This window comes from Erythrolamprus reginae, chromosome 2 (assembly GCF_031021105.1).
Source record: "Erythrolamprus reginae isolate rEryReg1 chromosome 2, rEryReg1.hap1, whole genome shotgun sequence".
Lineage (NCBI taxonomy): Eukaryota > Metazoa > Chordata > Lepidosauria > Squamata > Dipsadidae > Erythrolamprus > Erythrolamprus reginae.
This window is the reverse complement of record NC_091951.1, coordinates 141,850,272-141,876,084: the sequence shown is the minus strand read 5'-3', so window position 1 is coordinate 141,876,084 and position 25,813 is coordinate 141,850,272. Positions and strand designations below refer to the sequence as shown.

Sequence of the window (25,813 nt, the reverse complement as noted above, 5' to 3'; positions counted from 1 at the left end):
CCTATTGGAGAACTTTTTCCATAGAGATAAAATCTACTACAACGAAGGGAATGAGGTGATATTGGAAGTCCACCTTTGTTATAAATGTCATATTCCCATACTCCACTGAGTGACAATGAGTTCAGCAAATTTCATTCACATTTTTTATAACTTTGGAGTCTATTTTGCCTGAAACAATAGATTAGCAATAAGTTGAGTGAGCTTTCAGGATAACACAATAGGTTTCTCTGCCAATCACTGACCTTTCCAGACACCTTTATTTTTTGATTCAAAGAAACAGAGCACAGGTCTTCATGCATGTGATCCAACAACCACAGAAGGAACTCCAGGGCATCATGTTGAGCATTTCCACGAAACTGTGCACCATATTTAGAGACCACATTCTGCAATGAAAACAAGTGAAGAGACTTATTATTTTTATCTGAAGTGATAAAGTTGCTCTAGTATTAAAATACATTCTTGATCTTTCTTTTCTTCCCAAAATTGGCTAAGTGAATATGGATTATGCATATGATTCATCAAGGTCCATGTTCTGTACCCAGAGCAACCATAATGAAGATTATAAGACTTTCTCCATGTATATTTACTGGGGGGGGGGGAGAAATCTTGTATGGAGAATAAAATTAACTATTTATTTACTACTAATATTCTCAAACTATGAAAACTCCCATTCCCTCAATTTTTTTCTGGGTGAAACAGTGGATTGTAGGGCAACAATTTTACAAGGTACAGTGGTACCTCTACATAAGAACTTAATTTGTTCTGTGACCAGGTTCTTAAGTAGAAAAGTTTGTAAGTAGAAGCAATTTTTCCCATAGGAATCAATGTAAAGGCAAATAATGCATGCAAACCCATTAGGAAAGAAATAAAAGCTCAGAATTTGGGTGGGGAGGAGGAAGAAGAGGAGGACAGTCGCTGCCCAGAGCAAAGGGAGCATTTCTTTTCTCTGGGTGCTGGCAGAGGTTTATTCCCTGTCCAAGCACCGAAAGAAAGGAAAATGCTTTGTTCGCTCTGGACTGCCAAAGCCTTCTTAAGCGCCACCAAAAGGCTCCTCTGATAGCCCAGTAAAGCCCAAGATGGCCGGGATTAAAGGGGGAATGGGCCTTTGTGCCGCTCTCAAATTTCCTGCGAAATTTTTCTAGGCTTGGGTTCTTAAGTAGAAAATGTTTCTTAAGAAAAGGCAAAAAAATCTTGAATATCCGGTTCTTATCTAGAAAAGTTCTTAAGTAGAGGCATTCTTAAGTAAAGGTACCACTGTACTTCAAATGGGCTAGTGTATCAAAAAATTAGGGCCCATGACTCCCATAGAATTGAACTTTTGCAAATTTTATAAAACATTTTATGGTATAAACATCATCATAAAATAGTTTATGACATAATACAAAATGTTGTAAAATATTTCCTGTGCTGATGTTTGACTGTGCTATTGTCAGGAATAAGAAATCAGAATGACGCTGTGAACTGATTTGACAAGTTTCTTGGTTGTGACCTTTTTACAAGCACCTCGCCAGACTGATTGCATTCTCTGGGACAAGGGGACCCACCTCCAGGTCGCGGCCCACTACTGGGCTATGGCCTATTCATTACTGGGCTGTGCGAGCAGCAGTCTGCCGCACCCACATGCATGTGCAGCTTGACTTGCTCGACTGGCAGGTTGGTGCATACAGTATGTGCATGTGCATGCAGCCCAACTTGCAGTTGAGCTGTGTGTGCATGTATGAGCATGCTTGCCCACCACTTGCATGAGTCAAGCTGCACATTTATGCATGCCAGCTCATTCCTTGAGCAACCCAGTTCCCCTCTCTCCCCCATCAGCTGGACTGCCAAGCCGTAAAGCTTGAAAACTGCTGTTCTAGGAAAACAACCAGATAAAGGCCCCAGGTCACTTGATTATGATTATGATTTGATTATGATTTATTAGACTTGTATGCCGCCCCTCTCCGGAGACTTGGGGCGGCACACAACAGTGGTAAAAACAGTACATGATGACAAAACTAATAATTAAAATCTAAAAATAACGATAATACATTTAAAGTCTAAAAACAAGGAACCCCAATATATAAAAACATACATACAATCCTATCATACACAAATACTACATAGGCAGGGGGAGATGTCTCAGTTCCCCCACACTTGACGACAGAGGTGGGTTTTGAGGAGTTTACGAAAGGCAGGGAGGCTGGGGGCAGTCCTAATCTCTGGAGGGAGCTGATTCCAGAGGGTTGGAGCCACCACAGAGAAGGCTCTTCCCCTGGGTCCCGCCAGACAGCATTGTTTAGTCGACGGGACCCCGAGAAGACCAACTCTGTGGGACCTAACCGGTCACTGGGATTCGTGCAGCAGAAGGCGGTCTCGCAGGTATCCTGGTCCGGTGCCACTTACTTCTCCTACAGGGACACAAAGCTAGCCAATCTCTTAACTCCATTCCCTACTCTAGTTGCAGATTCCACCACAGCTAAACAGTCCAAACTGGGCTATTTTGGCAATAGCACTTAGATTTATATACCACTTTACATTGCTTCACAACCCCCGCTCAGCAGTTTACAGAATCAGCATATTGCCCCCAACAATCTGGGTCCTCATTTTACCCACCTCGGAAGGAGGGAAGGCGGAGTCAATCTTGAGCCTGGTAAATTTTGATCTGCCAAACTTTTATTTTCAAGGCAGATACATTCTATTTATTTTATTTATTTATTTGTCAAACAATTATAGGGTGATAATTTGTACATATGAAAAATTAGATAAGTAATGATAAAAAGTAGACAATAGGACAGGGACGGTAGGTACAATGGTGCGCTTATGCATGCCCCTTACAGACCTCTTAGAAAGGAGGAGAGATCAATTGTAGATAGTCTAAGGTTAAAGTTTTGGGGCTAGGAGTAGAAACCACAGAATCAGGTAGTGCATTCCAGGCGTTGATTACTCTGTTGCTGAAGTCGTATTTTTTGCAGTCAAGTTTGGAGCGGTTGACATTTAGTTTAAATCGATTTCGTGCTCATGTGTTGTTGCATCTCTGAATGTATCCCAACTTTTCCAGTGAACTTTAACATTAAAAAAGTTCTGTCTTTGTTGAAGGCACCAAGGAATCTGGTAAGGAAATATCTCCAAGCGGATGATCCAGTGAGTCATAGGCTGCCCAATCTTTGCTATAGCCCTATGAGGATAAGATATCTGGGACTTGGAGGCTCCACATTTGGCTAGACTAAAGTTACCCAACTGAGATGAGACAGTGAGACAGATCTAATCAAATCCAGTCCTTTATTTGTTTATATCTAGTAGATAGAAACTTGCCAGTTATAAAGTCTTTATATATTCTGAGAGATTTTAGTGTGTTGTTACTCTGAAACTCTTCCCCCTACTCCCACCCAGCTTGGGACTATAAAGTCTCTTGGTGCAGGATCTCTTTCTGGAAATGCTCTGAGATGGCCAAATCCTTCCCCTCCGCTGCTACAGGTGTACATTCCAACCTGGTCCATATGGCATCTAATTAATGTCTATGTTGCAATGTATATGCTTCTTTATTACAGTATATCACCCTGTATCACAGAAAACCAAAACGTACGATGTATAGCCCTATCATTGCCACTGCTATTTTGCACTCCTTTTATTTATTTATTTATTGGATTTGTATGCCGCCCCTCTCCGGAGACTCGGGGCGGCTAACAGCAATAATAAGACAGCATACAATAATAATCCAATAATAAAAATGATTAAAAACCCATTAATATAAAAACCAAACATACATACAGACATACCATGCATAAAATTGTAAAGGCCTAGGGGGAAAGAGTATCTCAATTCCCCCATGCCTGGCGGCAGAGGTGGGTTTTAAGTAGCTTACGAAAGGCAAGGAGGGTGGGGGCAATTCTAATCTCTGCGGGGAGTTGGTTCCAGAGGGTCGGGGCCGCCACAGAGAAGGCTCTTCCCCTGGGTCCCGCCAAGCGGCATTGTTTAGTTGACGGGACATAGAGAAGACCCACTCTGTGGGACCTAACTGGTCGCTGAGATTCGTGCAGCAGAAGGCAGTCCGTGAGATAATCTGGTCCGGTGCCATGAAGGGCTTTATCGGTCATAACCAACACTTTGAATTGTGACCGGAAACTGATCGGCAACCAATGCAGACTGCAGAGTGTTGGTGTAACATGGGCATATTTGGGAAAGCCCATGATTGCTCTCGCAGCTGCATTCTGCACGATCTGAAGTTTCCGAACACTTTTCAAAGGTAGCCCCATGTAGAGAGCGTTACAGTAGTCGAGCCTCGAGGTGATGAGGGCATGAAGGAGGGAAACTTTTGGAGCCTGAGGAGGGCGAAATACAAGCTTACTGGACCACCAGAAATTGGGAGACAGACCATTTCTGGCCTCCAGGGGGCCAGGGGAAGCTGTTTTCGCCCTCTCCAGGCATTGAATTATGGGTATGGGCACTTGCGCATGCACGATAGTGTGCTTGCACGCACTTTCAGCACCCGAGGAAAAAAAGGTTCACCATCACTGCCATAAATCATGAAATATGTCCCATTACATCTTGCGTTCCACCAACATTGGCAAAGAAACAACGTATTTAATACTAGCGCAATAAGCAGGGATGCTGAATTGATCCCTGGTGGGGCTCAACAGGAGAAAACATAGGTTCTGCCTGCTACTGATTTGCCAAACTGTTGCCATGACAACTAACTCTACATTGTTAAGAACTCAGAAGGAAATTGCCCCCCCCCCCCCAGCAAAATATCTGTCAGGGCCACTTTACTCTTTTTTATCCTAAGCAGTTTCGACTTGGTGCAAACCCCTCCCCCCCACCGTTCCAGTCCAATGTTCTTCAGTTCCCAAGTGAACAAACCCTCCTGAACCACAAAACTGAACAGCCACTTGCTGTCCTTTGGAAACAGAGGAGTAGCTTGGAAAATCTAATTTGCTCTGCTAAAAGAGGACTCTGTTCGGTAAGCCGTTTTGGTCAGCTGGATAGAAATGTTTCTGGAGCCCAAGGCATCTTCTTCAAGAGATGCAGGGAAGCTTTTCTGGTTTCTGGCAATGCATCTCTGCCTCTAACATCTGTGTGAATGGGAAAAAACTCAACAAATTCTTGTCCTGGGAAAAGTGATAATTTCAGAATTTCAGCCTCTCACCCAATTGTTCAAAGTTGTAGAAATCTTGCTAGGAAAGAAAGAGAGGCAGCCATTTGAACGCCTAGCGTTCCCTAATAAAGGCAGTCCTCGACTTAGCAATACAGTGGTACCTCATCATATGAACTTAATTGGTTCCAGGAGGAGGTTCGTAAGGTGAAAAGTTCGTAACATGAAACAATGTTTCCCATAGGAATCAATGTAAAAGCAAATAATGGGTGCAAATCCTTCAGGAAAATCCCAAACTTTAGAAGGGAGGCGAACAGAGGGCAGAGAGGAGCAGCTAAAGGGGGCGGGTGGAAGAAGCAAGGCTAGGCTAAAGGGTGAGTGGGAAGGAAGAAAGGCAAGGGGGGCGCCCCTCCCTTTTCTTTCTTCAAAAGACACTGTTTCAGTGCCTTTGCAAGCATGCAAAATTTTTACTCCTCCAAGCTGCCCCTCCCTTTTCTTTCTTCAAAAAAGATGGGTTCATAAGGTGAAAATAGTTCGGAAGAAGAGGCAAAAAAATCTTAAACACCGGGTTCATATCTTGAAAAGTTCATTAGAAGAGGCGTTTGTAAGATGAGGTACCACTGTAGTTCATTTAGTCAGCATTCAAAGTTACAACGGCACTGAAAAAAGTGACTTATGTCCATTTTTCATAATTACAGCTGTTATAGCATCCCCATGGCCATGTGATCAAAATTCAGCCACTTGGCAACTGATTCATATTTATTACGGTTATGTCCAGGGGTGAAATGCTCCCGATTCACTTGTGCCTGTCAATTGTAAGAGAGCCAATCGCAAAGGGAATGCGAGTCTCCGCCCAACTGCCCAGACACCGCCATTTGGGTTCTTTTACCCTCTGGGCATGCACAAAGCATTTTGTGCATGCGCAGAGGGTAAAAGAACCCAAATAGTGGTATCTGGGCAGGTGGGCAGAGCCTCACACTCTCTTTGCAACCAGCTCTCTGGCAGCCAATAGACACGAGCAAACCGGGACCATTTCACCCCTGGTTATGTCCTAGGGTATGTCACCCCCTTTTGCGATTTGCTGACAAACAAATTCCATAGATTCATTTAACCACTGTGTCACTAACTTTAACAACTGTACTAATTCACTTAACAGCTGTGGGAATAAAGCTGTGGGGACAGCTGTGGTAAAATGGGGCAAAATTTACTTAACAAATGTCTCACTTAGCAACAGAAATTTGGGACTCAATTTTGGTCGTAAATCGAGGGCTACCTGTATGTAGTCCTTTAAATGTGCTAAATTAAAACAATAATTGGGTATCCTAATATACCAATGGCGAGCCTATAGCACGCGGGTTCCCTAGGTGACAGGCAGAGCCATATCTGAGGGCACATGAGCCATTGCTGTATGTTACTTCCAGTGTGCATGGGCGCCCTGGCCAGCTGTTTTTGTCCCTCTTCTCGGCCATTTTTGCTCTCCCCATGCTTCAGGAAAGCCTCCTGAACACTGGGGATGGTGAAAGACAGCCAAACGGGCCAACCAGATGTCCGGACGCTTCAGTGAGGCCTGTGCACATGTGTGTGGGAGGGGGAGGGAAGAGTGCAGGGGGGTTATGTGCCTGCAAGGGGAGCAGCGCGGGGGTTGTGTGTATGTGTGGGGGGGATGCATTGCATTGTGGGTGGGTGTGCACACGCTCACGGTATTGTGCACCCTTTTCGCACCAGAGCTAAAAAAAGGGTTCACCATCACTGTCCTAATACAGCTACTCCAAGCCATTTACAAGGTGTCAGAAGGATTATCTTCACCCCAGGTTTTTTTTTTCCAAACAGGTGCACTGGCCATATTATTATTATTATTATTATTATTATTATTATTATTATTATTATTATTACTATTATTATTATTTATTAGATTTGTATGCCGCCCTTCTCTGAAAAGTCGGGGTGGCTCACAGAGTAAATATAAAAACACAGTGTACAGTACAAATCTAATACATTAAAAAAGACTATAGCTAAAAATCCTATGTATTACTCAAACTGTACAATCACACCATGTATCACAATTATTAGTCATTGGGCCCAGATTTAATTGCCCCAGGCCTGGTGACATAGATGAGTCTTAAGACTCTTGCGGAAGGCAAGAAGGGTGTGGGCAGTACGAATCTCTGGGGGGAGCTGATTCCAGAGGGTTGGGGCCCCCACAGAGAAGGCTCTTCCCCTAGGCCCCGACGGGACCTGGAGAAGGCCAACTCTGTGGTACCTAACCGGCCGCTGTGATTTATGTGGCATATAGAAGCAGAAAAGAGGTTTGGAGGTAGTTCTTAGCTTCCCATCCTCTAAGATTTTCCAGCGTTTTTTTTAATACACTGAAGCATTTCCATTCCTCAAGGATGTATCTCCTGAATAAAACACTAAAGATATATTCTGCCACCTTCCCACTCCTCCATATACCAATCTCCTCCCACGTGTTCTATTGTTCCTTAAATTCTGTATGCTCATTTAACTGCAGCATGTAGGATGCTGAGATGGGCCCATCAAGAATCTGCAAATACAGAAACAAGGCACAGAAAGAGATTGTGAAAAGAAAGATGCCATGCTTCAGAAAATGGAGAATTTGAAGATTTGCTTCCGGCAGTTTTGGCAGAACTTGCACTGACTTATCAGTAATATGAGCATGATAAAAACGAATGAATAGACATATAAATATGCATGTTTATTGTGTTTGAAGATTGCCCATCATTCTAGCTAACACCATAAGCTACTTCAGATGGGATTCAAAAGTTATCCACTTTTTTTTTTTTTTGATTGATAAGGAGTTCTTGAAATTCAAAAACTTGCACTCTTAAGCTTATCTCTTATAACTTTAGGCAGCTTAATAAAGGTACAGTACTCTTTCTGTGGATTTTGCTTTTTATTTTTTTTCCCTTTTAGCCAGTGGTGGGCTACGAGACGGAACCCTAAATTGTGCTCGCCACCGTGGCTCATAAGTTCTTACGGGACCAGCGCAATTTTGCTGCTGCACCTGTGGAGGAAGCAAAATCGCACACAGAGCCGCAGGTGCGTCCGTGTTTCAGCATGCACAGAAGCAAAAAAACTTCGCCAAAACATGGGCAAAATCGCACTGGTCCCGCAAGAACTTATAAGCCGCAACGGCGAGTGCAATTTAGCGTTCAGAATTAGGTTGTAAATACTACTGTAATTTCAAACTGTGATTAAGTAACTGGGTCAAGTCAAGGACTATCCACCTGGTAATGTGTTTTACAAGACAGAAATGACCCTGCACTAGAACTTTCTAAAGAAGAAAAAGTAGTGGTGTTTATTACATAGACCACAAGTGTCAAACTCACCACATCATGTTGCGGTTATATGACTTTTGTGACATTTTTCCCATTTGCAGAGCTGAGTAGGCGTGGCCTCCACATGACAGATCTGGCCCACGGGCCGCTAGTTTGACACCCAAACCTACACTATGATGTTCACAGCCAGCTAGAGCTTCCTCTTTTGTTTTTCTGTCATTTTGGTTTTTTTACTTCAAGCAGCAAAATATCTTGGTTTCATTCTGGATTTTGCAATACTCTACACCAGTGTTTCCCAACCTTGGCAACTTGAAGATATCTGGACTTCAACTCCCAGAATACCTCAGCCAGCATTCACTGGCTGGAGAATTCTGGGAGTTGAAGTCCAAATATCTTCAAGTTGCCAAGGTTGGGAAACACTGCTCTACACAATACAATTCAACTGCTGTCATGGAGGCAGTCACATCTGATGAAATCATCTTTCAATGATCCCCAAGATTTATCATAGAATGCCTAGATACAACCATCTAGGCCACAGGTTATGTATTATTTCTTCCTAAATTTGGGCCACACTATGATACCCCAAGAGGCTACATACATAGTTCAATCCCATGCTCTCCTCAAGCAAAGCTTCTTGCCCATTCTCTACTAAAGAGCAATTAAAAGCTAACAAGTGCTTGATTGTTAATACATTTACACTGCATACCGAGTTAACGGATCTGCCCTCCAGTTATTTATCTGTAGTGAAGCCTCAGCAGGTAGCTTATCACTGAAACCTTACGGTTACAAAATAAGCATTCTATTAAACAAAAATTAAATAACAGACTTGCCTGGAAATATTGCTATAATAAAGCATTCTTGTCAGCTATTTCCCCACACACCATATGTATTGCAAAATAATAGGCAATTATCACCAAAATTGCTATTATACACAGTTCTGAAAAACATGGATTACTTTATTTCAAACAATGTGTGTTATTAAACAATGTGAGTATGGGGTTACTGAACTAGAGGTCCCTAAATTCCTTGCAATCTAAAACATCTTTAGTTCAGATTATCAGACTTCAGCCTAAAACACCCATAGAGCAAAGATTGTTGATTGTTGATGTTTGAGTTAGGCTGTGCAAATGCATATTTAAAGGAAAAGGTTCTGATCAATATGTTATCAAAAATTGCTATCATACATAAAATAGGACGCTCTTTTCCCTGGAGCTCCCCAGTGAAAATGAGTGGAGTATGTGGAGTTTAGAAAAATACTAGTAATTTAATCTAAATACAAAATGCCAGCCCACAATTAGCATTTTATAAATAAGTGCAAAATCACAAGCTATATTCCCAAATCACATTTCACAAATAACAATGTGAATGGACTATATTGGTGGTGATGGTTTTTTTAAAAAATAACCACTGCAATTAATATTGTTTTTTGGCATTCGCCATATGGAACTTTTGTGTATTTTTCTCTGGGACTGACACCAAACTAGAACAATACAACTGACAGGAAGTGCCTGAGAAGACACAAGAAAGGAATGGCCACCTTATAAAAGACTGATGCAAGAAAGCAGCTGATTCTTAAATTCTTAAGGAAGCTTGGGCAACAGATTCACACAGGAGTAAGCTTAGAAAAGGAAAGGATTTGGAGTTTTGACAGGAACAGATGTTCTGAGCCTAGAAAATAAGTCCCCCCCCAATTTCTGTAAACTGAAATATTTTCCGTAAACAATATTTTCAATACAGTAGCTCATTTGTACTGTCTTTAAGAAGTACTATGATTAAACCTAAATAAAAGTAAAATAGTCATTTGTTTCACAAACAGAATTTCTGGTCTTTAAGAAAATATTGCCCACAATATATTTTTTTTCTTTAGGTGAGATGCCTTTCTACCATTCCTGATGCTTCCTGATGACCACAGAAAATAAACAAAGAAGACATGGAAATAAAATTATGGGAAAAGGGTCACCTAATACATCACCATTAGAGAGATATGGATCCCTAGTTTTCCAGATAGGGAAATTGAGATAGTGATCTCTAGTTTTCCAGGTCCATTGGGTTTTGGTGATTCAGTATAGGTATGAACAAGCGGCGTGTGGCAAAAATATGGTTTGGATAACATGGGATCTTGATCTCTTATCATATTACTGGTCCACTTAAGTCAGTATTACAGATTGATAGTGGTTCTCAGTGACAGTAAGAACTAGGATATTCTGCATGAGTTTAGGACGTTAGCACCCACCCTCTCCTAGAAAATGAAATATCCTAGGGAATATTAAAAAGGCAGAATATTATATAGAATATCCCTGGCTGAGAAATGGAGAAACATGCTTTTAGGCAGAAAAAGACTCACTCCTAGTAGCTTCCACCTTTCCACCTGCGATCAAGGAACGGCCCAGCTCACTCATTGCCCCCCCCCCATCTTTGTTAATACAGTGATCCCTCTATTATCGCGAGGGTTCCATTCCAAGACCCCTCGCGATAATCGATTTTTCGGGCTGTAGGGTTGCGGAAGTAAAAACACCATCTGCACATGCGCGCCCTTTTTTTCTATGGCCGCGCATGCGTAGATGGTGGAGTTTGCGTTCCCCGCCACCCACGCAAAGGGGAAACCCAATTCGGCTCCTCGCTGCTGCTGCGCTACCAAGCAGATCAGCTGCTGGGCGGCCGAAGGAACCTTCCCTGGGTCTTCCCGGCCGCCCACGCAAAGGGGAAACCCCGGCTCCTCGCTGATGCCCGCCGCTCGCCCGCCCGCCAGCAAGAGGGGGAAGACCCAGGGAAGGTTCCTTTGGCCGCCCAGCAGCTGATCTGCTCGGCGCAGCAGCAGCGAGCAGACGAAGATCGGGGTTTCCCAGCCGCCCACGCAAAGGGGAAACCCCGGCTCCTCGCTGATGCCCCCGCTCGCCCGCCCGCCACCCGCCACCCGCCAGCAAGAGGGGGAGAGATAGAGAAAGAGAGAGAAGGAAAGAAAGAGATGAGAGAGGGAGGAAGAGAGTGTGAGAGAGGAAGAAGCAAGATAGAGAAAGAGAGAGAGAAAGAAAGATGAGGAAGGAAGAGAGTGACGTCATCGGGTGGAAAAATCGCGATATAGCGTTTCGCAAAGCTCGAGATCGCGAAATTCGAGGGATCACTGTAGCTGAACCAGTCTATTCTACATAACAAAGATCTACCCCCTTCAGGCAGACCCATCTAGCAAACAAAAACTCAGCAATGGCACCTGGGAAGATTACATAAGCCGAGCCTGGGACACAGACAAAAGCCTACAGAGTTAGCTAAGAACTCACCCACCCACCCATAGCCACATTTGCATTTCTTGCATTTCATGCATTTCTTACATGGAAACAGGAACCTCTGAGGTGCAGCCCAATAAAAGATATAAAAAACTCGGACTCTCAGCAAGTTCCTTCTCTCCTTCTTCAACATCCTCAAGGCATTTGATCCCCCTTTTCCCCAAGACTGCTGTCCTCCATTAAACCATTTTTCCAAGCAGTCCCATGCTTCTAGTGTCTTTTTTCCCATTTGGAACCAAACCCAAAAATATACTTCCTTACAACATGGGCCATACAATATTGCTTCAATTCCAAATTGTGTTAAATAATATAACCAACACCCATGAACTTCTGTCCATTTTGGAATAACTAATGCCCTAACCATACAATCTCTGTATCTCTGTTTTATCACCTTCCTGGCATCATGCTGGCAAAATTCAGCAACAAATCATCAAATATCAGTGATGTAATTTCTTGCCATTTTTTAAACCAATAGGGGTAGGGGAAGAGAGAAATAAAGTATAAGTAGTCCTCAACTTACAACTGCAATTGAACTGGGAATTAAAATAATAAATCATGCCATACATTAAGCTAGCTACCATGTGAACATGCCCAATTTTACAACATCTTTTGAGACTGGACAAAAAAGAAATGAAAAGTTCTACCACATTATTTGAATGAACTGAAAATTAAAATCATTAGAATAAATTAATATAATGTTAGTTTATTTGATCAAGATTAAAAGTAGATACAGTATATTGTTATTTCTGGTTTCCCTTGATAGACTTCTGTTGATCCCAGAACTGAAATGACAATAATTTATTTATTTGTTTATACATAAGAGATGGGACATGGGATGATGTCAGCAGAAAAGTTACTAAAATTGTCTACACTTGCTGTGATGAAGTTTGGATGTAATTTCTTTATATATTTCTTTTTTCTTTATTACATTCTTACATTTCTTTCTCTTTTTCTTCTCTTTTTCATTGCACTTTTTATTCTTTCTATTCTTCTTTCTTTTAGTTTGTCAGTTCAGTGAAGCGGTGGAAGTGATGTGCCAGTATCTTGAAGCTGTTAGTATCTGGATGGGGATTAACAGGTTAAAACGCAACCCATGCAAGACTGAGTGGCTGAGGGTCCTTCCTCCTAAAGACGCTTCCATCTTTCCATCTTTGGTCTTGGGGGGGGGAACAATTTCCCTCTCAGATAGGGCTCGCAACTGGAGTGTCCTCCTAGACCCATAGCTGAGGCTAGAGCAATATCTCTCAGCTGTAGCTAGGGGGGCTTTCACACAGGTTTGACTTGTCCACCGGTTGCAGCCCTACCTTGACCCAGAGGCACTCTGCACAGTCACTCATGCCCTCATCACCTGTCGTCTTGACTATTGCAATGCTCTCTACATGGGGCTACCCTTGAAGAGTGCTCAGAGATTTCATCTGGTGCAAAATGCAGCGGCACGTACAATAACGGGTATACTTAAGTATGCCTCTGTTACTCCATCTCTATGCAAACTGCATTGGTTGCCAGTCGGTCTCCGAATCCAATTCAAGGTGTTGGTTATCACCTTTAAAGCCCTAAATGGCTCAGGGGCAGACTATTTACAGGACCACCTCCTCCCTCATACCTCATTACGGCCCGTAAGGGCCCACAGAGACGGCCTTCTCCAGATCTCGTCTGCCAAACAATGATGGTTGGCGGGACCTCAGGGAAGAGCCTTCTCTGTGGTGGCTCTGACCCTATGGAATCAACTGCCCCCAGAGATTCACATGTCCTCCTTACCGATATTCCGGAAAACTATTAAGACTTTTCTGGCAGGTCTGGAATTAGATTGACTGCTGTGTGTGTGTATGGTTCTTTTAAGATATTATTTATTGTTATTACTGATTTTATTATATATTTGTGATTGTATTTTAATATTGTTGTATTTATCACATTTGTTAGCTGCTCTGAGTCCGCTTTGAAATGAGTGGCATATAAAGACAATCAATCAATCAATCAATAGGTTTTTGCTACTGTAATCATAATCTTTAATAAAATTATTTTTTTTAATAGAATTAATTCTTACAATATTTTACTACTGATTTTTTAAATCTGGCTTTTCATACTTTATGTACCATACATAAAGCTCCCTATTTTTTTCCTCTCACAAAAAAGAATCTTACAAATTAGGTTAGACTGAGAATCTGCATGAATAATGTTCTTAAACCTAAACTCCCATTTGTTGGGGGGAAAGAGACAGAACAGAACTCTGACAAGCATATAGTTATGCTCAGCCCTGAAATATAGGGCTGAGCATAACCTGAGCAACGTTTTCCCTTCAAAAGCAATCTTTTATTTCATTATATCCATGTTGTCCAGGAATATGGATATTGTTTTCTCACCCCCTTTCCTGTCAGGGAACTTTCATATCCACCTTCTCTTCCTAATGCCAGTTTTATCTTGTTGATAATAGAGGATGATAAGCTTGGGCAGTAGCTTTTTTCAGGCATTATGTGGTTCTTGAGTACATTTGTTGTCTTGATTGGAAACAGATATTGGTTTGGAAAGAGACTCTTATCTTTCTCAACAAAGCTTACACTTAAAGTATAACTCAAGGTTTCTTAACACTCTCAGACAATATCCACATAGTTTTAGCAGTCCAGGCTGTGCATGAGATAGGGTTAATATTTGCAACTTGATGTTGCTGCTATTATCATCTACTTAAGGCCAACCCACGCTACAGTCTAATAATGGGTTCCAATCTTTAATTGAAGATAATACCAGGACAACAGTTAATCAAAAACAGTTCTTGGGACAAGAAAGTATCAATAAGGTAGATGAAATGGAATGTGCAGTACAATATATTAAAATATGAATGTATTCTGCAGAGAAAAACATATGTAGTTTTTAGTTGGTGGGGGTTAATCCCACAGATTTAAGCCGCAATTACTGGACAGTTGGGGAAAAATCTGTTTTCTGAATGTCTAATGTGGAATTTATCCCTCTCCCCAAAGTACTTCACTTATTGCTGATAAAGGATCTGCCAGAAAAGTAAAAAGGAAGGTCAGCAGCAGCATTACAATGGAAAACGATATTACTTCCATGAACATAGCTGAAACACAGCCAATAAATAAACATGAACCAAAGAGTCTCACAAAGGCACAATAAGGTTTATGGGCACCATAGTTTGACATTTCTAGAGGCGTGCCAGGTTCTGAAAATCTAAAACCATGACAGATAGTTGGGCAGAGACCAGCTGCTCATTCAACCAGTGCTTTCTGACTGGCTCTCTAGTTACAATAATATTAGAATAGTGTAAACTATTTTTTTGGGCACAGTGTGTTCAGAATATGCCAAACATTCATAGAAGCCATTGTAAACAAGAGAACAGTTTCTGGCTCTTATAGGAAAAAGATAAATCATAGCACACAGGAGTCTTTTGTCCTTATATGATTATTTGTATACTCTTAGATGAACAATCTCCCAGTCCAGGAACTAGGGTTCTAGTACCCGTGACTTACATGTTCATGAGGAACATGGGAATCTGGCACTTCAGGATTTATACCAGTAAAGAACTATTCTAAAACTTGGATGAGCATTATCTATCCATTTAAAAAGCCGTCCCCAATCTTTGTGATTTGGCAGCCCAACTGGGAGAGGGGAATAATGCTGCACAAATGATAGGCCGGCATATACATGTGCAATTCAACTTGCAGGAGTGGCGGGCTGGCTTGCATGCTCGTGTTTTCCTACCAGGCCACTGCATGTCCAAGTTTAGTGTATGCGCTCTAGCCAGCCACTCACACAGCCCAATTCTGAATAGGGCCCGGCCCGGTAGTGGGCCACAAGGTGGATAAAAATATTTTTAAAATCAGATTTTTAAATTGGATTTTTTTAAATCAAATTTATTTTAATAAAATGTTTTTGGAGTAAAAAAAAATCTATCTAACGATAGTTTTCTATTTAATATACACTAATAATTTAGTTTATTCAGCGTGAAATGGAGCTTAGTTATGTAGCATGAGGCTGTATAGTCTGCAATATTGGCACTGTTAGTGAGGGAACAGCAAGTCAGAGGAGGATAATAATTTAAATTTAAATTGAGTTGATTTAAATAAATTCTTTTTACTAGTGACTTAAATCATGATTTTAATCGTGGTTTAAATTGACTTGATATAAATCAAATCCACCCTGGTGGGTCATGGTGCAGAGATTGGGGACCCTTGCAATAAAATACACACCAAAAAGAAGTAATCTATGGTAGTAAAATCGAATCATTTCACATTTCAAGAGCTAGGACCACATGTCATATGAAATGAACACATAATATGTTGCTTATTAAGATCTGTTTTTAAGGAGAAACACTCAGGTGTCACATATATACAAGGAGAAAGTGTCAGCAATTAAGGCAGTGTAAGTAGTCATCTGAAATAAGCTGCTTAATAAGAATGGTAATATGGGGAAGGAGGTTCCGAGGTATAGGATAATACTTGGGGAAATGTGCACTCTATCTTTGAGGTGTTTTTTTTTTTAATAAAGTTGCATATTTTTAGCATCCAGTTTAACACTCCCCCATGAGTTGTGATAAATCCTCTCCATCAAAAATTGTAAAGATCTCTCTTTTTTTGCCAAGCTTTTAATTGTTCATTCAGTGTTACAATTCATTTTATGCTTTAACGCATAGCCATTTTGAGTACTCACTTAAGGAAAGTGTGCATAAAAGGATACAAATACATTACAATAATTCAATCAAGGCATAATTTTAAAGCTCTGGTGTATTGAACAGGAGAGAGGGGGGGAGAGGGAGAAGGGGAGAGAGAGAGTTTGCATTTTGTTACTTTTTTATTATTATTGTGTGAGGCACCCAGAGTTGATTGAATTTGGGTAGCATCCAAACTGAATGAATGAATAAACCAAAAATAACAGTGGATGAACCTCCAGGACCCAGCACAATAGAGTCAGATCACATAGCACAACTAAAATATGCATAAGATGAGAAAAACAAACTCTAATATTTCATAGGCGTATGAAAGCTGAGGTAGAGCACAGTAGGGGAATAGTTATTTTGTATACAGAAAGGGCCCAGAAGAGCAAATAAGAGAGGTCTACAATCTCAGAGATGAAGGCTTAAAATATCCTGACTTTTAAAATGTTGTTGTGGAGGACAAGCACTATGCACTAACGAGGGCTTCAAATGCAATTTAGCATTTTAGGATTTTTGAAAAAACTATGGCAGAAACAACCAAGGGAGTCCATGCTGGAGGCAGTATTCAACAGGCAGGAAGCTGGTCCTGCCATCACAACCCACACCCACGCATATCTGGATTCCCTTTTTTTAAGCCACCCATTAGAAATAAAAAGAAAATATTTTTTTAAAAAGATCATCCTTGTGTTCCCAGGATAAGACTATTTAAGAGGGTCCCCAAACAGCTATTTCCCAAGTTATTAGACAATGTCTATGCATGATTTGGAGCAGTTGTTGTGTTATCAAAGTCCTTGCCCAGAAATAGATGAGAAAGGCTTTGATCAAATTAGAAAAGAGCAGGTTGTATTCCATCATATAACTGTGAAACTGCCTTGGATGGCACTAGTACAGGAGAAATTGTCTCTCTTCTCTCCCTGGCTTTTCCTACACAATCTCCTTCCTTCTCCTGTGCTGTTTCCTAGAAACCCAGCTCCTAGCACAAACATCACTATTCAATACAACAATAAACAAACAGAAGGTGTGTATATGCCAAAGGCCCCTCCTACCAAACATTCTAACTTGAAATACGGTCTAGGGTTAAAAAGGAGGTTGCCTACCTCCAGCTTTTGGAAAAACAGAGATTAAGGTAATGTTTTAATCTCTCATTCCCCTCCTCCCTCCCAAACTGTGTCTTGTTATTTACCTGTATGTAAGAAATTCACAGGGAGAAAAATTCACATTCCAGCAATGGGGGGAATCTGACTACCTTGCATTCTTGAATGTTCTATCAAGAACCTAATTTTTAAGTTCGAGTTTTAGGTATTCTAATTCTTCCTCTTAATTGCTTTCATACATTGATTAAATCAATCAATCGATCTTGCAAGAATAGAATTCTTTATTGGCCAAATGAGGTTGGAAACACAAGGAATTTGTCTTGGCACATATGCTCTCCGTGTACATAAAAGAAAAGATACAGTTGTTAAGAATCATGTGGTACAACACTTAATGATGTCATAGGGGTCAAATAAGCAATGAGGAAACAATCAATATTAATACAAATCTTAAGGATACAAGTAACAAGTTACCGTCATACAGTCATAAGTGGGAGGAAATGGGTGATAGGAATGGTGAGGAAAAAAACTAGCAGTAATAGTAGTGCAGACTTAGTAAATAGTTTGAACATGTTTGTTTATCAGAATGATGGTGTTCTTGTATCTAGTTGTCTAGGTGCGCGGTGCTCTACAGAGATGTGTTGAGGGTAGGAGTTGAAACAGTTTATTTCCAGAATGCGAGGGGTCAGTAAATATTTTCACAGCCTTCCTTTTGACTCGTGCAGTATACTGGTCCTCAATGGAAGGCAGGTTGGAAGCATTTGTTATTTCTGCAGTTCTGATGAAGGCCACAGACTAAGAAAAGTCTAGTGGCTAGTGGTTGTGTAGGCTGACAGCAAGAACGTCATAGAATTGGCTTTATATTACATATGTACAGTGATACCTCGTCTTACAAACGCCTCATCATACAAACTTTTCGAGATACAAACCCGGGGTTTAAGATTTTTTTGCCTCTTCTTACAAACTATTTTCACCTTACAAACCAACTGCCGCCACTGGGATGGCCCACCTCCGGACCTCCGTTGCCAGCGAAGCACCTGTGCTTTAATAAGCACAGTCCAAAGGTGGGGTTTCCCAGCGAGGGAAGCCTCAGTGAAATCACAGTATCACAAAAACACAGAGGTCTGGAGGTGGGGTTTTGAGGACTTCGGTGTTTTTGTGATGCTGCAATTTCACTGATGCTCCCTTCGCTGGGAAACCCCACCTCTGGACCTCCGTTGCCAGGGAAGTGCTCATTTTTGCGATGCTGGGATTCCCCTGCAGCTTCGAAAAAACATAGAAGTCTGGAAGTGGGGTTTCCCATGGAGGGGAGCCTCAGGGAAATCCCACCAGCGCAAAAACGGGCACTTCGGCTTTCAAAAGGGGTGAATTTTGGGCTTGCACACATTAATTGCTTTTCCATTGATTCCTATGGGAAACATTGTTTCGTCTTACAAACTTTTCACCTTAAGAACCTCGTCCCGGAACCAATTAAGTTTGTAAGACAAGGTATCACTGTATTCATATTCTGCCTGGCGAAAGAGTAAGGCAGTGGATTTCAATGCAAAGCTGCACATGAGGTGAAAGTGATGGAAATGGAAGTCATCATTCATTTCTTTAATCTTAAGTGCATGAATGAAACATTACAATTCTCTGTGTGAGTCGGTAATTATAAAGGGAACTTAGAAAAAAAGATTTCCTGTATTGAATAGGACTAATCCACTCTGTCAGTATGCCTAAGAATACAGGCTTCACTCCCAATGTACTGCATGTTCACCATTCCAACATACATTTCATCAGCTGAAGACATAGGAAGGCTTGCCTTCTACTCATTCTAACTAGTCACTAGTAATAACTCTTAAGTACAAACTATTGTACCCCATTTTCTGTAAAAGGCATATGTGGAAAATAGTGATGCTATTTTCCGTATGTGTTTCACTTCTGAGGGTTGAAACCAATTGAGAAATTTTAGTCTTGTGCTAACCTTGCAGTAATCTTATGAGATATATGTTGTTGTTGTTGTTGTTGTTATTGTTATTATTATTATTATTTCCATATTACAGATAATGAGATCAGAGATTTTTCTGACACCAGGTGGAAAGTCAGAGCAGAGATGAAATTTGAATTATTTGTAGATTTCCTATACTCTAGGCTGCCTCAGTTTCTATATAAACAACTTAAAATCATAGACTTTGCCCACCTACCTCTGGTCCATCTTCAGGAGGAGTACCCTATTGTCTCACCAAGAATTAGCATATGGCAGGGTGGGGAAAAATGCTCCTATAGATGCAGCAACAGCTTCCTCATTTGTCAGATCACCGTTGACTATTACCACAAATAGGAAAACAGAAATAGGAAGCTTACAATTTCCCACAGAATATTCTATGTTCTGACAACAGCCTATACCAGTGATGGCGAACCTATGGCACAGGTGCCACAGGTGGCACGCGGAGCCTTATCTTCCGGCACGCTAGCCATTGCCCTAGCTCAGTTCCAATGTGCTTATGTGTGCTGGCCAGCTGATTTTTGACTCACACAGAGGCTCTGGGAGGGCGTTTTTTGCTTCCAGAGAGCCTCTGGCAGGATGTAATATGGTAAATGATTTAGCTTTACTAGATAAATGGTCTAAGCAATGGAAACTGCAGTTTAATGTTTCCAAATGTAAAATAATGCACTTGGGGAAAAGGAATCCTCAATCTGAGTATTGTATTGGCAGTTCAGTGTTGGCAAATACTTCAAAAGAAAAGGATTTAGGGGTAGTGATTTCTGACAGTCTCAAAATGGGTGAACAGTGCAGTCAGGCGGTAGGGAAAGCAAGTAGGATGCTTGGCTGCATAGCTAGAGGTATAACAAGCAGGAAGAGGGAGATTATGATCCCACTATATAGAATGCTGGTGAGACCACATTTGGAATACTGTGTTCAGTTCTGGAGACCTCACCTACAAAAAGATATTGACAAAATTGAACGGGTCCAAAGACGGGCTACAAGAATGGTGGAAGGTCTTAAGCATCAAACGTATCAGGAAAGACTTAATGAACTCAATCTGTATAGTCTGGAGGACAGAAGGAAAAGGGGGGACATGATCGAAACATTTAAATATATTAAAGGGTTAAATAAGGTCCAGGAGGGAAGTGTTTTTAATAGGAAAGTGAACACAAGAACAAGGGGACACAATCTGAAGTTAGTTGGGGGAAAGATCAAAAGCAACATGAGAAAATATTATTTTACTGAAAGAGTAGTAGATCCTTGGAACAAACTTCCAGCAGATGTGGTAGATAAATCCACAGTAACTGAATTTAAACATGCCTGGGATAAACATATATCCATCCTAAGATAAAATACAGAAAATAGTATAAGGGCAGACTAGATGGACCATGAGGTCTTTTTCTGCCGTCAGACTTCTATCTTTCTATGTTTCTATGTTTCTATGTGGGAGGGCAATTTTACCCTCCCCTGGCTCCAGGGAAGCCTTTGGAGCCTGGGGAGGGCGAAACATGAGCTTACTAGCCCCACCAGAAGTTTCCTTCCTTCAGAGGGCCTCCTGGTGGTAGAGGAAGCTGTTTTTGCCCTCCTCAGGCAATTATGGGTGTGGGCACTCACACATGCACGATATCACATGCACATGCTCTTTCGGCACCTGAGGAAAAAAAGGTTCACCATCACTGGCCTATACCATGAAAAACTACCATATTTTTCAGGGTATAAGACACACCTTAGTTTGGGGGCGGGATGGGGGGGGATCTACCTACCAGATATTCATCTGGCTAGTGTCCTTAGTCTGCTAAGCTTTAGCACATTATTTTATCCCCTAGTTAGGGCTGAAAAAGCCTTTTTCAGAGGGAGTAGGAATGAAAACAAACCTGCAAAGACTTAGGGCTCGAAAAATTTATTCGGAGGGAATAGGAAGCCAGGAAGATCATTAGTACCTAGTCAGGGCTGGGGGGGGGGGCTTCGAAAAAGGCTACATTCGAAGTATAAGATGCACCCAAATTTTCAGCCTCTTTTAAGGGTGGGAAAAGGTGCATCTTATACTCTGAAAAATACGGTAATCTTTGGAACTCTGGAAACATACAAGTATTTGTATCTAGAGTTAAGACTTTTAATGACCCATTCACACATGTAAGCCATCACTTAATCTTTGATACATGAGTGGCCCTGAACCTCAGTATCTTCTACTTGCATCTCTTTAAATGTTGCCTTTCCATTTGAATTTCCACCACCATATGGATCCAGAGGCTGTGAATTCCCATCCTTTTCCATGTGTACTAATATCTTATTAAACAGACTTAGAGATGTTTGTTTATTTTCTATGTTTAAGAAAAACATAGAAATAAATCAGCTATGCAACATGATGCCTTGTAATAAGGGAAGCACAACTTGTTTACATTTTTCCCAAAGAGCATTTTAAAACTGAATATCGATATTGCTCTTGTTTCTGTTTTCTCTTGAGAAGCCTCAATCTGGAGAATCTGAAACCTGAGTTTCCTATTTCTAAATCCTTGCCTGTAACCTAATATGCAACTGAATGTACTGTACAGACTCTTCCCAGAGCAGTCAATAAGAATTTAAAAAAATAGGAAGACGTTAGAACAATTTCACCTTTGACAGAGGCTGCTGCATCAATAGGGAGAGACAAAAACACATTCTCCTATTATCAGCAGGACTGTCAAACAGCAGAATCAGAAACAAGAGATTTCACCAAAGCGGAAAGAGTCTGTGACAGTCAGCAGCCAAACAACATGAGCTCCTAAGGCAGAAGAGGTTCACCGCCAAAGAATCCAATCTGCCAATGAAAAGTGTCAGATAATACCTTCAACAGCAAACAAATAGAAACGGGAAACCTTCAGCCCAGAGGGCCTCCTAATCCTATCTCCTAGGCCCTATCTCCTAGAGAACACATTAGTCTCCAAAAAGGAAATTCCAGCACACCAATTGTAATTCCTTCTTTTGAATCAGAGGATTTTCCACTGCTCGTCAATCTCTCTGGAATAGGTATGCCTGACATCATCTTTGATTTGACCCCATGATAACCTGTTTAAAAAAGGTTCATCCAAACATATTATCCTTGTGTGAAAGGGGTTGTCTTTGTCTTATTTTACAGTTTTGCCAGGGAGGGGCAAAATATAAAGGGTTAGGATCCATTTCATGTTTATTTATTAGATTTGTATGTTGTTGTAAGAATTCCAGCGGGTACCAGTCTCAACCACCTTTGGGATATGGTCCTTGATATGGTATGCAAAGTTTAGTGCTGCCCTCAAGCTGATGGAAGTACATTCCTTCTCTGCAGTGTCACCAATCCATTTTTCCCCCTCCACCCAGGAATTGCAGAAAATGTAAACAAACTGTGCTAGCAAACTTCTGGCTAAGGACACTTAACATAGCTTCCTAGGGATGTTCCTGCAGAGCAGGCCTAGCATCACTTGCTTGATTAAGCTGAGCAGAAAAGCCCAAAGGCAAGCAAGATCCCCACCCCATCCTTAGGAAACATGAATACCTCTTTTGTCACCCTGAGGTTTCTCAGCAACTGGTTTGGACTGACTTTACCTCTCCAGTTTCCTTCTACTGTACTTCTTTGCTCTCTCTCTCTCTCTCTCTTTCTCTCTCTCTCTTCATGAGCTCAGGTAACAGCAAAGAACCCTGATTGTCTGAGCCTATGGTACTTGGAAATCGGAGGAGGACTTGCTCACAGAGATCTGTGCTTTTGATCTAAAAGCAGCACCTGAGGGACACTGTGATGAAAAGCCCCTCCATCCCCACTGCTCTGGGAGAAGAAGGCTGTGAAAGAAGGTGACCAGGCTTGATGCTCTTGTTCCTCTGATCTTTGTTCCCAACCCGCAGGCATATTTCATCTGCCTGGCTACCCGAGTATCATCCAGGGTTTCAACACAGTTGTAGGACTCCTACTTAGTAATGAATCTCTCCTTTTCATCTTCAAAGGTCTGGACCAAAGTTGAGCACTACAAAGCTTCTGAGACAATCATTACTTGTTACTTATTTATCTCTCCAGCACAATATGTTGTTATGGTCTTTGCCCAGAATGGGGAAAAAATAGGGACTGTTTGAAACAGCCAAGCACACCTTTTCCTAAACCCTGTCACTTGCTTGCTAAGTTATAATCACTGCTCACAGAACTGCACGAGTTGATCGTGCAAGCCAGAAATTGTAGGAGAGGCTCAAGCATGACAGTTATCACTAGACATTCCCTTCTTGGAGTGGCAAAGATTTTTTTTTTCTATTATCCTCTGTGGTTTAAGCCAACAAACTTTTAAGAAATAGACTTTATTCTTTCACTAGTTCTGCTACATAAAACCATTGCATTTGCCCAGAATATAAAGCAGATAAGTACCTTTAATATCTGTCTACTTTGAGCCTCCAGGCTAGACTAGTTTTCCAATAAAACAGATCTTCCCTCCCCATCCTCAAATAACATCATCGCTGATTTCTTGGTACAGCCTTTGATGTACAGTACTCCCATTATCAATACAGGTCTCTTTAGTTGGCAATGTTTCTGCCTTTAGTACACCAGTTTGCCTTTGTGCTGCTACTCCTCTCTCCCGAAATCTGACTGCACGGGAACGACAGGTAGTTTACTTTTTTAAAAAAGCCTGGCTGCTAAAGGAGAGAAAAACCCAAGCGAGCGACCCTCCCAATTTTAAGTAAACGGAGCGGTTTCCCCGGCAGCTGCTTATCTCAAAAGGGGCGCCGCCAGAGTTGGAACGACGCACGAAGACAACCGTTTGGTTTCTGCCTCAAATTCCGGCAGAGATTTACATTAACTCGGTCCTGTTACGCCTCCGTGACTGCAGAAGGTCACGCTGTTTCGGCACTTAAAACCCCGGAGTTAAAACACCCCCAAAACCCGAAACAGACTTTTAATCGGTAGATGAGAAGCGGTTTGGCATGGCGTTCAGACACATTTTAGGCGTTCCTGATTCCCCGTGCAGCTTCTCATAGCCCATAAAATCATCTGCTAAAACGTTCTTCCTGTCAACGACTACTTCAGCTTCAACCACAACAACACACGAGCACACAACAGATACAAACTTAAATTAAACAGCTCTCTAAACTCGATTGCAGGAGATACGACTTTAGTAACCGAGTAGTTGACGCGTGGAACTCACTACCAGACTCTGTAGTATCATCACCAAACCCCCCCAAAACTTTACCCTTAGACTATCCACCGGAATGCACTCTGGTACAATTATGCACGCCCTTTACTGACCTCTTAGGAATCGGGAGAGGTCAACACAGAGTGCATTCCGTCCCCTGTCCTAATGTTTCTCTTTTATTAGTATCATGTATATAAATATTATTATATCTTTGTATACCACCAATACGTGCGTGACAAAAGAAATAAATAAATATAAATAAATAAACGAGAGGTAACGAGCAACCCAGGTAGTCTTGGAGAGCTCGTCCGTTCTCTTCTCCCGGCGACCCTACCTTGAAGTCGGCGGAGACCTGCGGGGTGTACTCCAAAGTCCAGAGCGCGCGTAAAAGCGCCGCCAAGTGTCGTGTGACCTCTCCGGCGGCAGGGGCGGCTTTCGATCCGGCTCCGGCTGGACTAGGCGGATCTGGCAAAGCCAGCAGGAGAAAGGCGGCGAGCAGCTCGGTGTGGCTCAAGCACTGCACCACGGCGTTCAGGAAACACGTGTTGCCGTGATTCTTAAGCCCCTGCGCGCCCGGAGTGAGCGGGCGCGGATCCCCGGAGCCGGCTGCAGGAGGGGGGCTCAGAGCGCACGAGCCGAGACGGACGCCTCCACCGCCGCCGCCGCCACCACCTGCTTGCCCGCGATCGGAGCCGGGCGGTCGCTTAAAGCCGCCTTCGTCGTCTTCCGCCTCGGCGCTTTCCCGCCGCCGCTGCTGCTGCCGCCGCCGCCGCGCCCCCCGCAAAGTTTGCAGGAACCGCCGAGCCAGTTTGCCGAAGGCGCGCGCGGCTTGGTGCCTTCGCCCGGCACTGCCGGGATGGGGAGCCGCGGTCCGGGCCCTCCCCGGAAGGCTCTGAGTCCCCGGCCCGGGTTTATCCTCCGCCTCGAGTTCGCCCATCGGAGCTCGGCTGCGGCAGTCCACTCCTTCGCCAAGTGTAGCCGACAGCCGCTTCTTCCTCCTCCTCCTTTGGCTACCTGCGCTCTCCGCCTCCCCGGGAGCTCCGAGACTCTTTCGCCCGGCCCCCACGGCGGCCGGCTGGGCAGGGCAGGGCTGGGCGGGGCGGGGAGACAGAGAGGAGCGGGTCGGGCTCATGACGGCGGCCAGGCGGCCATCCTCTTGTAGTACCCCGGCGCGCCCAGGGGTACTTTCCCGCCTCCGGAATTTCCCCCGCCGGATCCCGAGCGGCCAGGTGAGGCTTTCTTTTGAAGGAGCCTGAGCCCCAAGCGCCTCCCCCTTAGGTTTTGGCGCTCGTCCGACGCGGGAGAGGCTACAGCTTGGCGGGCGA

At 42.6% G+C, this 25,813-nt stretch overlaps 1 protein-coding gene across 1 annotated transcript in view; it reads right to left on the bottom strand.

Annotated features, from left to right (window-relative positions):
* USP43 (ubiquitin specific peptidase 43) overlaps positions 1-25,519 on the bottom strand; it is a 156,130-nt gene extending 130,611 nt beyond the window's left edge. Inside the window, exons 1-2 of the mRNA XM_070739727.1 lie at positions 24,823-25,519; positions 243-383 (exon numbers count right to left, since the gene is read on the bottom strand). Of these exons, the coding sequence (XP_070595828.1) occupies positions 243-383; positions 24,823-25,425 (744 nt within the window). The 5' untranslated portion in view covers positions 25,426-25,519. The remainder of the gene's footprint in view (positions 1-242; positions 384-24,822) is intronic.
* Between the last annotated feature and the right edge of the window lie 294 nt (positions 25,520-25,813).